General features: G+C 45.2%; 1 protein-coding gene across 3 annotated transcripts in view; it reads left to right on the top strand.

Annotated features, from left to right (window-relative positions):
* The window catches only part of LOC137374285 (phosphorylase b kinase regulatory subunit alpha, liver isoform-like), a 285,712-nt gene that overhangs the window by 59,425 nt on the left and 214,099 nt on the right, over positions 1-12,188 (top strand). For all 3 annotated transcript variants that reach the window (XM_068040091.1, XM_068040092.1, XM_068040090.1), the window contains exon 12: positions 8,088-8,183. In XM_068040091.1, coding sequence (XP_067896192.1) covers positions 8,088-8,183 — 96 coding nt within the window. The remainder of the gene's footprint in view (positions 1-8,087; positions 8,184-12,188) is intronic.

Here is a 12,188-nt window from a genome sequence, read left to right as displayed (position 1 = left end):
CCTCACCACCTGGTACTCTTCCCCTCACCACCGGTTACGCTTCCCCTCACCACCTGGTACTCTTCCCCTCACCACAGGTTACGCTTCCCCTCACCACCAGGCTCACCAATTGTGCCTGTTCCAGATGACACTCTGATTTCTGAATTGCTTCATCCATTTCCACAGCCTTTTCTAGTCTATCATCAGCAAACTTGACCAAGTCATTGATGTACATGAGGAGGAGTCATAGTCCAAACATGAATCCTTGGGACATCCCCATCCAGTCCTTTGAAATGTACAAGATTCTGAGGGGGCTTGACAGGGTAGATGTTGAGAAGATGTTTCCACTAGTGGGGGAATCTCGAACTAGGGGACATAGTTACAGAATAAGGGGACACTCATTTAAAACTGAGAGACGAAGAAATGTCTTCTTTCAGAGGGTAGCGAATGTCTGGAATTCTCTACCCCTGAGAGTTGTGGAGGCTAGATCACTGAAAGTATTTAAAGAGGAGGTTGATAGATTTCTGAAATATTGGGGAGTTGAGGGCTATGAGGAGCTGGCACAAAAGAGGAATGGAGGTCTGGGGCAGATCAGCCATGATCTTATTGAATGGCAGGGCAGGCTTGAGGGGCTGAATGGCCTACTCCTGCTCCTGTTTCTTATGCTCTCCCCCTCCCCCCACCCCCTCGCCACACCACCCCACAGCCTCTCAACCTCAATCATAATGGCTTTAAAAGAGAAACTTTTGAAGAAGAGAATTTGCAAACTTAAGTCTGGGGAAAGTTCAGAAAAATGGGGCTAAGTGGATAGCTAATTCAGAGAGCCAGCAAAGAGCTGATGGGATGAATGGCCTCCTTTGATTCTTTGGGGTAGAAGCTCATTTTGGGTGGTATTGCCATTATACTCCAAGCTTAATATTCAGTTCTGTGATAAAAGCAAAATACTGCAGATGCTGGAAATCTGAAATAAAAAGTGCTGGAAATACTCAGCAGATCTGGCAGCATCTGTGCAGAGAGAAACAAGAGTTAACGTTTCGGGTCTGTGACCCTTCATCAGAACGGGCAAAGGTTAGAAAAGAATTAGGTTTTAAGCAAGTGAAGGGGAGTGGGGTGGGGGAGAGACCAAAGGGGAAGGTGTTTGATAGGACAGGAGAGATTAAATAACAAAGCTGTCCTGGGACGAATGGATGTTTGTGGTGAAAAATTGTAAACTTAAGTCTTTCAAGGTCAATATGTACCTCTTTTTCTATTACTTTGCATTAGTGCAGTGGTGAGCAGTTCTTTTTGCAGAAAGGGAGTGGTACTGCAGGCCCCAGATGGATTCTACATCTACAATGAAACTGTTCTGCAGTCAATGTCACTAAACGTTGGTGCTGTAATAATTGGCCTCCATTGTATAGGGTGCCTGGACTCCTTGATTGTTGAAAACAAAGCCTTTCTAGGCATATGACGTATATGGGGACTCTTGACCAAATATAATGCCCAGCTATCTGAGATCCACAGTATAACATTTTGGGATTGAGGAAGTGATTCCAGGCCAACACAGCCATGTTCAGTGAATCATTGGGTCAGCACATGCGATTGAGTGGGACCTCTTCTGGGATGCCCTCACTGGATGGCAAATCCACTTTGTAGATTGTGTGAACAGAAGGGCAAACAGTGCAATCCAGATGATGAGTGGCTGTGATGGCAGAAGATTGCCTGAGGTGTAAAATTAAAATGGCAGAGCTGACTGTAGTATAAGTTAGTAAAAATGGTGCAACAGTATAATTTCAAGAACACAGTCAGAAGAAGGGATGTGGCAACTTATTTTAAGAGAGAAGAGCATTGTGCAAGGAGGAAAGGTGCCAGCAAGTACTGGAGTGACTGGCAGCAAGAGCCTTGCACACACACTTGAAGACAAAGTGCAGCATTGATCGAAGGAAAGGAACAACAAAGCTAACATCACCCACTGGACTAAGTCCAATAAGAACAATGACTCCGTAGGATTGGCCACAATGGTGAAGCTGAAACACGTAGCTGGTTTCTTTGTCACTGATGGAAATGATCATTACGCTCGGTTTGCATGCACACCCCCAAGACTGTCATTCAGGACCTTCTGTTCCTTGCCTGCCTGTTGAGAGCTATTGCAAGCAGAAGAATTAATTTAGCAAAAGTCAGTTTGATTATATCTGTGCATTTCTGGTTAAATAACAAAACTTTGTGATGATTTGTGAAGCAGAGTGGCTTTTCTGTAGGAGCAGGTGAGATATGCACAGCTGAGGCATTACAGCACCGCTACTGGTAGGAGGGCGGGAATACAGTGTGACACGTTTACATAGGCAGTTTCCAATTTAAAGGTGGATATATGGATTTACGATCAAAATCTAAAACTAATGACAAAACATATGGTTTTAAACTGAATTAAACCCACATGCTCTAAGTCCAGTGATCTCAGCCTATTAATTCCTCATCACCTGACTCCGCATGTGCAAGACTGGCGATTGAGGAATTGTGTGTGTGTGTGTGTGTGTTTTTTTTATTCATTCATGGGATGTGGGTGGCGCTAGCTAGGCCAGCATTTATTGCCCATCCCTAATTGCCCTTGAGAAGGTGGTGGTGAGCTGCCTTCTTGAACCGCTGCAGTCCATGAGAGGTAGGTATACCACAGTGCTGTTAGGAAGGGAGTTCCAGGATTTTGACTCAGTGACAGTGAAGGAACAGCGATAATAGTTCCAAGTCAGGATGGTGTGTGACTTGGAGGGGAACTTGCAGGTGGTGGTGTTCCCAAGTATTTGCTGCCCTTGTCCTTCTAATTGGTAGAGGTCGCAGGTTTGGAAGGTGCTTTCTAAGGAGCCTTGGTGCGTTGCTGCAGTGCATCTTGTAGATGGTACACACTGCTGCCACTGTGCGTCGGTGGTGGAGGGAGTGAATGTTTGTGAATGGGGTGCCAATCAAGTGAGCTGCTTTGTCCTGGATGGTGTCGAGCTTCTTGAGTGTTGTTGGAGCTGCACCCATCCAAGCAAGTGGAGAGAATTCCATCACGCTCCTGACTTGTGCCTTGTAGATGGTGGACAGGCTTTGGGGAGTCAGGAGGTGAGTTACTCGCCGCAGGATTCGTAGCCTCTGACCTGCTCTTATAGCCATGGTATTTATATGGCTACTCCAGTTCAGTTTCTGGTCAATAGTAACCCCTAGGATGTTGATCGTGGGGAATTCAGCGATGGTAATGCCGTTGAATGTCAATGTCATTGCCTGGCACTTGTGTGGTGCGAATGTTACTTGCCACTTATCAGCCCAAGCCTGGATATTGTTCAGGTCTTGCTGCAGTTCTACACAGATTGCTTCAGTATCTGAGGAGTGGCGAATGGTGCTGAACATTGTGCAATCATCAGTGAACATCCCCACTTCTGACCTTATGATTGAAGGAAGGTTATTGATGAAGCAGCTAAAGATGGTTGGGCCTAGGACACTACCCTGAGGAACTCCTGCAGTGATGTCCTGGAGCTGAGATGATTGACCTCCAACAAACACAACCATCTTCCTTTGTACTAGATATGACTCCAACCAGCAGAGAGTTTTCCCCCGATTCCCATTGAGCTCAGTTTTACTCGGGCTCCTTGATGCCATACTCGGTCAAATGCTGCCTGGATGTGAAGGGCAGTCACTCTCACCTCACCTCTTGAGTTCAGCTCTTTTGTCCATGTTTGAACCAAGGCTGTAATGAGGTCAGGAGCTGAGTGGCCCTGGAGGAACCCAAACTGAGCGTCACTGAGCAGGTTATTGCTAAGCAAGTGCCGCTTGATAGCACTGTTGATGACACCTTCCATCACTTTACTGATGATTGAGAGTAGGCTGATGGGGCGGTAATTGGCCGGGTTGAACTTGTCCTGCTTTTTGTGTACAGGACATACCTGGGCAATTTTCCACATTGCAGGGTAGATGCCAGTGTTGTAGCTGTACTGGAACAGCTTGGTTAGGGGCGCGGCAAGTTCTGGAGCTCAGGTCTTCAGTACTATTGCTGGAATGTTGTCAGGGCCCATAGCTTTTTCAGTATCCAGTGCCTTCTGTCTCACGGAGTGAATCGAATTGGCTGAAGACTGACGTCTGTGATGCTGGGGACTTCAGGAGGAGGCCAAGATGGATCATCCACTCGGCACATCTGGCTGAAGATTGTTGCAAATGTTTCAGCCTTATCTTTCACACAGATGTACTGGGCTCCCCCATCATTGAGGATGGGGATATTTGTTGAGCCACCTCCTCCAGTTAGTTGTTTAATTGTCCACCCCATTCACGAATGGATGTGGCAGGAGTGCAGAGCTTAGATCTGATCCGTTGGTTATGGGATCGCTTAGCTCTGTCTATTGCATGCTGCTTATGCAGTTTGACACGCAAGTAATCCTGGGTTGTAGCTTCACCAGGTTGACAGCTCATTTTGAGGTATCCCTGGTGCTGCTCCTGGCATGCCCTCCTGCACTCTTCATTGAACCAGGGTTGGTCACATGGCTTAATGGTAATGGTAGAGTGGGGGATATGCTGGGCCATGAGGTTACAGATTGTGGTTGAGTACAATTCTGCTGCAGCTGATGGTCCACAGCGCCTCATGGATGCCCAGCTTTGCATTGCTAGATCTGTTCGAAATCTATCCCATTTAGCACGGTGATAGTGCCACACAACACGATGGAGGGTATCCTCAATGTGAAGGCGGGACTTCGTCTCTGCAAGGACTGTGCCGTGGTCACTCTTACCAATACTGTCATGGACAGATGCATCTGCGGCAGGCAGATTGGTGAGGACGAGGTCAAGTAAGTTTTTCTCTCTTGTTGGTTCCCTCACCACCTGCCGCATACACAAATTAGCAGCTGTGTTCTTTAGGACTCGGTCAGCTTGGTCAGTGGTGTGACTGAGCCACTCTTGGTGATGGCCATTGAAGTCCCCCACCCAGAGTACATTCTGTGCCCTTGCCACCCTCAGTGCTTCCTCCAAGTGGTGTTCAACATGGAGGAGTACTGATTCATCAGCTGAGGGAGGGCGGTAGGTGGTAATCAGCAGGAGGTTTCATTGTCCATGTTTGACTTGATGCCATGAGACTTCATGGGGTCCGGAATTGATGTTGAGGACTCCCAGGGCAACTCCCTCCCTACTGTATACCACTGTGCCACCACCTCTGGTGGGTCTGTCCTGCCGGTGGGACAGGACATACCCAGGGATGGTGATGGCAATGTCTGTGTATAATATAATATATTGTGTGTATATTATATTTTGAGGAGGTAACAGAGAGGGTTGATGAGGGCAATGCTGTTGATGTGGTGTACATGGACTTTCAAAAGGCATTTGATACAGTGCCACGCAACAGACTCGTGAACAAACTTGTAGCTCATGGGATAAAAGGGATGGTAGCAACATGGATATGAAATTGGCTGAGTGACAGGAAACAAAGAGTCGTGGTTAATGGATGCTTTTTGGGCTGGAGGAAGGCTGGAGTTCCCCAGGGATCAGTGTTGGGACTGTTGCTTTTCCTGATTTGTATTAATAACCTAGACCTTGGTGTACAGGGCACAATTTCAAAGTTTGCAGATGATACAAAACTTGGAAGCATTGTGAACTGTGAGGAGGATAATGTAGAACATCATAAGTTAGTGGAAAGGGCAGACAGTTGGCAGATGAAGTTATATGCGGAGAAATGTGAAGTGGTTCATTTTGGTAGGAAGAACATGGAGAGACGATATAGAATAAAGGGTACAATTCCCAAGTTAATGAAGCATACAGTAGCCTGGGTTTTATTAATAGGGGCATCGAGTACAAAGAACAAAGAACAGTACAGCACAGGAACAGGCCATTCGGCCCTCCAAACCTGCGCCGATCTTGATGCCTGCCTAAACTAAAACCTTCTGCACTTCCGGGGTCCGTATCCCTCTATTCCCATCCTATTCATGTATTTGTCAAGATGCCTCTTAAACGTCTCTATGGTACCTGCTTCCACCACCTCCCCCGGCAACAAGTTCCAGGCACTCACCACCCTCTGTGTAAAGAACTTACCTCGCACATCCCCTCTCAATTTTGCACCTCTCACCTTAAACCTATGTCCCCTAGTAACTGACTCTTCCACCTTGGGAAAAAGCTTCTGACTATCCACTCTGTCCATGCCGCTTATTACTTTGTAAATCTCTATCATGTCGCCCCTGCACCTCCGTCGTTCCAGTGAAAATAATCCGAGTTTATCCAACCTCTCCGCATAGCTAATGCCCAAGTGCAAGGAAGTTACGTTGAACTTGTATAAGACACTAGTTTGGCCTCAGCTGGAGTATTGCGTCCAATTCTGGGCGTCGCACTTGAGGAATGATGTGAAGATATTGGGGAGACTACAGAAAAGATTCAGGAGAATGGTTCCAGAGATGAGGAATTTCAGTTATGAAGACAGTTTGGAGAAATTAGGATTGTTTTCCTTGGAGAAGAGAAGGCTGAGAGGTGATTTGATGGAGGTATTCAAAATCATGAGGGGTCTGGACAGAGTAGATAGAGAGAAACTGTTCCCACTCGTGAAAGAATTGAGAACGAGAGGGCACAGATTTAAAGTATTTGGTAAGAGAAGCAAAAGTGACATGAGGAAAAGCTTATTCACACAGCAAGTGGTTAAGGTCTGGAATGTGCTGCCTGAGAACGTGGTGGAGGCAGGTTCAATTGAAACATTCAAAAGGGAATTAGACAGTTATATGAAAAGGAAGAATGTGCAGGGTTATGGGGAGAGAGAGGGGGAATGGAACTGAGTGAATTGTTCTTTCAGAGAGCTGGTACAGACACGATGGGCTGAATGGCCTCCTTCTGCACTGTAACAATTGTGTGATTCTGTGATATATATAAAACATAAGATCTCAGTTTATTTTAGGTGTAAGAATAAATACATATTCAAAAATTATGAGTAGTTTTGATAGACCAAGTTGGGAGAAACTGTTACCTCTGACAAGTAGGTTGGTAAGCAGAGATGATAGATTTAAAATAATTGAGAAAATAACTAGAGGGGAAATGAGGAGAAATTATTTCACACAGTGGGTTGTTGAGATCTGGAATGCATTACCTCAATCAGATTCCATAGGAGCTTTCAAAAGGATATGCATTTGAAAAGGGCTATGGGGGAAAGAGCAGTGGAGTGGGACAACTTGGATAGATCTCTCAAAGAGCTAGCACAGTCATGATGGGCTGAATAGCCTCCTTCTGTGCTGTGTGATTCCGTCTCAAAGACTGTTGCTCATGGTGGACCCCAAGCACAATTCCGTATCCTGAGAAGGGTAAATCCTGATCACTTCTCCAGGATATGCAAGGTGATATCTGCAGCCTTAGAACTGCAGCAAGCTAGCATGGAACAATACTTTGAATAACATCAGGGCAGCAGGCTAAGAGGATATTTACCATTAGCACCAGAAAGTGTACATAGAGGGCAATGTTTTCCATTATATAAGGGGGTGGGGGAGGGGGATGCTTTAAAAACTGAAGGAAATGCCAGGAGGATTGGTTAAGATGAGGCGAGGTGAGATCAAAGAGGCATTTCTTGTGAATAAGGAGAAAATAAGAAGCAAATCTTGTTGGCTTTCAATGAACATGACCAGCAAACTGAATGGCACAAGTAAAAAAAATCGATCTCCTGTGGAATTGTGTTGCCGAGTTGTATAGATTTCTGGCATCATGTTAATTCATTGGCCTTGAAATGATGCCATGCGAAACAAGTTAAACGTGTACATCCTGCAGTTCTTCCATTCGCTATTTCAGCAGAGGCATGACATATGTATTTAAAAAGCTTAGCATCTCTGCTCAAATAGCAATGAAAGGAATTTCCAAGGGATGTATTTACCCATTCTTCCAGAACCAATCTGTTTTTGGTTCATTCTTTTATCAGATAAAGCAAATATTTGGGTAGAAGTCATATTCAGCAAAAACATGGCATCAATATTATTTCGGAAGAAGTATGAAAATGTTTTGGGAAAATTATTCTGTATTTTGATATTATAAAATTACTACAGTGACTACACTGCAAACAAAGAAGTTCATTGGCAGAGAAATGCTTTGGCAAGTCCTGAGGTTGTGACAGGCTCTGTAGGAATGTAAACCCTCTGTCTCTTTCAATGTTGTGACAGATTGAAGAGTACAGAGAGGCCCTGGAAGAAATCCTTATAAGAGGACAGAACGGCATACGTCTGGTGCCAGAACTATATGCAGTACCTGCAGAAAAGGTCAGTCTTTGGAAACAGTTCATTACAAATTCACCTCATTTTCACATCTTTCTGTTGAGCAAATGTAGAACATTACCACTAGAAGTTGTTAATAAATCAGTCTGATCAATTCACGTTTGAATTCACAATTATGTATTTTAAACAGCAGGTATTGAATATGTTAATTTCATTCATTGACTGGAAAATTACTTCCATTACAGAAATTACATTACTTCAAACTTTTTAATTTCTTGGTTGTAGTTTTTCTTTGTGTGGGAGTAACTTATTTAATCTGCAGAGTCTTGCCGAGCTTTACAATTGACGGGTCTCTCCGTTTCTGCAATAATATCGAACAATCGGGTGAATTTCAGCCAAATTTGGCATCTTTGCACTGACCGCCACCTGGAGAGTCAGGAGATTAAGGATCAATATTTGCAGATGAAAATTCGCATGATTGTGGGCTCCATGTCCCATTGTCTTATACTGCTGCTGCTCCAGGACAGAGAGCTGTGCTGTCACTGCCACCTGCCGTGGGCGGGAATTCTCCTGTTAGTTGAGTGTGACCTGGAAATGTTATCTTAAGCATACAATAGAGAACCCTCCCCGCCATGGATGGAGTGGGAACGGGGAGGGAGATGGGTGTCAGGATGGAGTGGGAACAGGGGGAGGGAGATGGGTGTCAGGATGGAGTGGGAACAGGGGGAGGGAGATGGGTGTCAGTATTGAGTTGGAACAGAGAGGGAGATGAGAGTCAGGATGGAGTGGGGAGGGAGATGGGAGTCGGGATGGAGTGGGAACAGGGGGAGGGAGATGGGTGTCAGTATTGAGTTGGAACAGAGAGGGAGATGAGAGTCAGGATGGAGTGGGGAGGGAGATGGGAGTCGGGATGGAGTGGGAACAGGGGGAGGGAGATGGGTGTCAGTATTGAGTTGGAACAGAGAGGGAGATGAGAGTCAGGATGGAGTGGGGAGGGAGATGGGAGTATATTCCCTTGCTTTGTTAGTCCTCCCAAAATGCATCACCTCACACGTCTCAGCATTAAATTCCATTTGCCATTGCTCCACCCATCTTACCAGCCCATCTATATCGTCCTGTAATCTCAGGCTTTCCTCCTCACTATTTACGACACCACCAATTTTCGTGTCATCTGCGAACTTTCTGATCATACCTCCTATATTCACGTCTAAATCATTAATGTACACTACAACAGCAAGGGTCCCAGCACCGATCCCTGTGGTACACCACTGGTCACAGGCTTCCACTCGCAAAAACAACCCTCGACCATTACCCTCTGCCTCCTGCTACTAAGCCAATTTTGGATTCAATTTGCCAAATTGGGCTGTTATCTTCTTAACCAATCTCCCATGCGGGACTTTAGCAAAAACCTTACTGAAGTCCATGTAGACTACATCAACTGCTTTACCCTCTTCTACACATCTAGTCACCTCCTCGAAAAATTCAATCAAATTAGTTAGACACGATCTCCCCCTGACAAAGCCTTGCTGACTATCCCTGATTAATCCCTGCCTCTCCAAGCGGAGATTAATCCTGTCTCTCAGAATTTTTCCCAATAGTTTCCCTACCACTGATGTTAGACTCACTGGCCTGTAATTACCTGGTTTATCCCTGCTACCCTTCTTGAGTAATGGTACCACATTCGCTGTCCTCCAATCCTCTGGTACCTCTCCTGTGGCCAGAGAGGATTTGAAAATTTGTGTCAGAGCCCCTGCTATCTCCTCCCTTGCCTCACATAACAGCCTGGGATACATCTCATCTGGGCCTGGGGATTTATCCACTTTTAAGCCCGCTAAGACAGCTAATACTTCCTCCCTTTCAATGCTAATATGTTCAAGTATATCACAATCCCCTTCCCTGATCTCCCCACCTACATCGTCCTTCTCCATAGTGAACACTGATGAAAAGTAATCATTTAAAACCTCACCTATGTCCTCCGGCTCCTCACACAGATTGCCACTTTGGTCCCTACTCTTTCCTTGGTTATCCTCTTACCCTTAATATACTTATAAAACACCTTAGGATTTTCCTTTATCTTGCCCACCATGTTTTTTCATGTCCCCTCTTCGCTCTCCTAATTAATTCTTTAAGTACCCACCCCCCCCCCCCCCCACACTTTCTATACTCCTCTAGTGCCTCCGCTGTTTTCAGCACTCTGAATTTGCCATAAGCCTCCTTTTTTTTTCCTGATCCAATCCTCTATATTCCTTGATATCTAGGGTTCCCTGGACTTGTTGGTCCTACCCTTCACCTTAATGGGTACATGTTGGCTCTGAGCTCTCACAATTTCCTCTGTGTTCAGTACTTTTACTTCCGGTCCATTTTGTCCTTTTCCATAACTGCCTTAAATCTTACAGAGTTATGGTCGCTATCCCTGAAATGCTTCCCCACTGACACTTCTACCACTTGTCCGGCTTCATTCCCTAGCATTAGGTCCAGTACTACCTCTTCTCTTGTAGGACTTTCTATAAGCTGGCTCAAAAAGCTCTGTGAGCTGCCAGTCCTGCCCCTCCTTCAACCATGTCTCTGTGATAGCAATAATATCATAGAAACATAGAAAATAGGAGCAGGAGTAGGCCATTCGGCCCTTCGAGCCTGCACTGCCATTCAATACGATCATGGCTGATTGTCCAAACTCAGTACCTTGTTCCTGCTTTCTCCCCGTATCCCTTGATTCCTTTAGCCCTAAGAACTATATCTAACTCTTGAATATATTTAATGATTAGACCTCAACTGCTTTCTGTGATAGAGAATTCCATAGGTTCACCACTCTCTGGATGAAGAAATCCCTCCTCATCTCAATCCTAAATGACTTACCCCTTTTACTTAGATTGTGACCCCGGTCCTGAACTCCCCTGCCGTCCGGAACATTCTTCCTGCATCTAGTCTGTCCAATCTTGTAGAATTTTTTAGGTTTCTATGAGATCCCCTCTCATTCTTCTAAACTCTAGTGAATACAAGCCTAATCGACTCAATCTCTCTTCATAAGTCAGTCCTGCCATCCCAGGAATCAGTCTGGTGAACCTTCGCTGCACTCCCTCCATAGCAAGAACAACCTTCCTCAGATAAGGAGACCAAAACTGCACACAATACTCCAGATGTGGTCTCACCAAGGCCTTGTATAATTACAGCAAAGCATCCTTGCTCCTGTACTCGAATCCTCTTGCTATGAAGGCCTGCATACCATTTGCCTTCTTAACTGCCTGCTGCACCTGCATGCTTTCAGTGACAGTGCACAAGGACACCCAGGTCTCGCTGCACCTCCCTCTTTCCCAATCCATCGCCATTCAGATAATCTGTCTCTGTTTTTGCCACCAAAGTGGATAACCTCACATTTATCCACATTATACTGCATCTGCCATGTATTTGCCCACTCACTCAACCTGTTCAAATCACATTGGAGCTTCTCTGCATCCTCCTCACAGTTCACCCTCCCACCCAGCTTTGTGTCATCTGCAAACTTGGATATATTACATTTAATTCCCTCATCTATATCATTAATATATAATGTGAATAGCTGGGGTCCTAGCACCGATCCCTGCGGTACCCCAGTAGTCACTGCCTGCCACTCGGAAAAAGTCCTGTTTATTCCTACTCTTTGTTTCCTGACTGCCAACCAGTTCTCTATCCATTTCAGTACCTTACCTCCAATCCCATGTGCTTTAATTTTACACGCTAATCTCTTACGTGGGACCTTATTGAAAGCCTTCTGAAAGTCCAAATACACCACATCCACTGGTTCTCCCTTATCTATTCTACTAGTTACATCCTCAAAAAATGCCAGTAGATTTGTCAAGCATGATTTCCCTTTTGTAAATCCATGTTGAGTTTGTCTGATCATGTCATTGTTTTCTAAGTGCTCTGCTATTACATCTTTTGTAATGGACTCTAGCATTTTTCCCACTACTGATGTCAGGCTAACCAGTCTCGTTCCATTTTCTCTCTACCTCCTTTTTTACATAGTGGGGTTACATTAGCTACCCTCCAGTCTGTAGGAACTGTTCCAGAGTC

The sequence above is a fragment of the Heterodontus francisci genome, chromosome 10, assembly GCF_036365525.1.
Source record: "Heterodontus francisci isolate sHetFra1 chromosome 10, sHetFra1.hap1, whole genome shotgun sequence".
NCBI lineage: Eukaryota > Metazoa > Chordata > Chondrichthyes > Heterodontiformes > Heterodontidae > Heterodontus > Heterodontus francisci.
The sequence above is the reverse complement of the archived record's forward strand: the minus strand, read 5'-3'. Positions and strand labels throughout refer to the sequence as shown.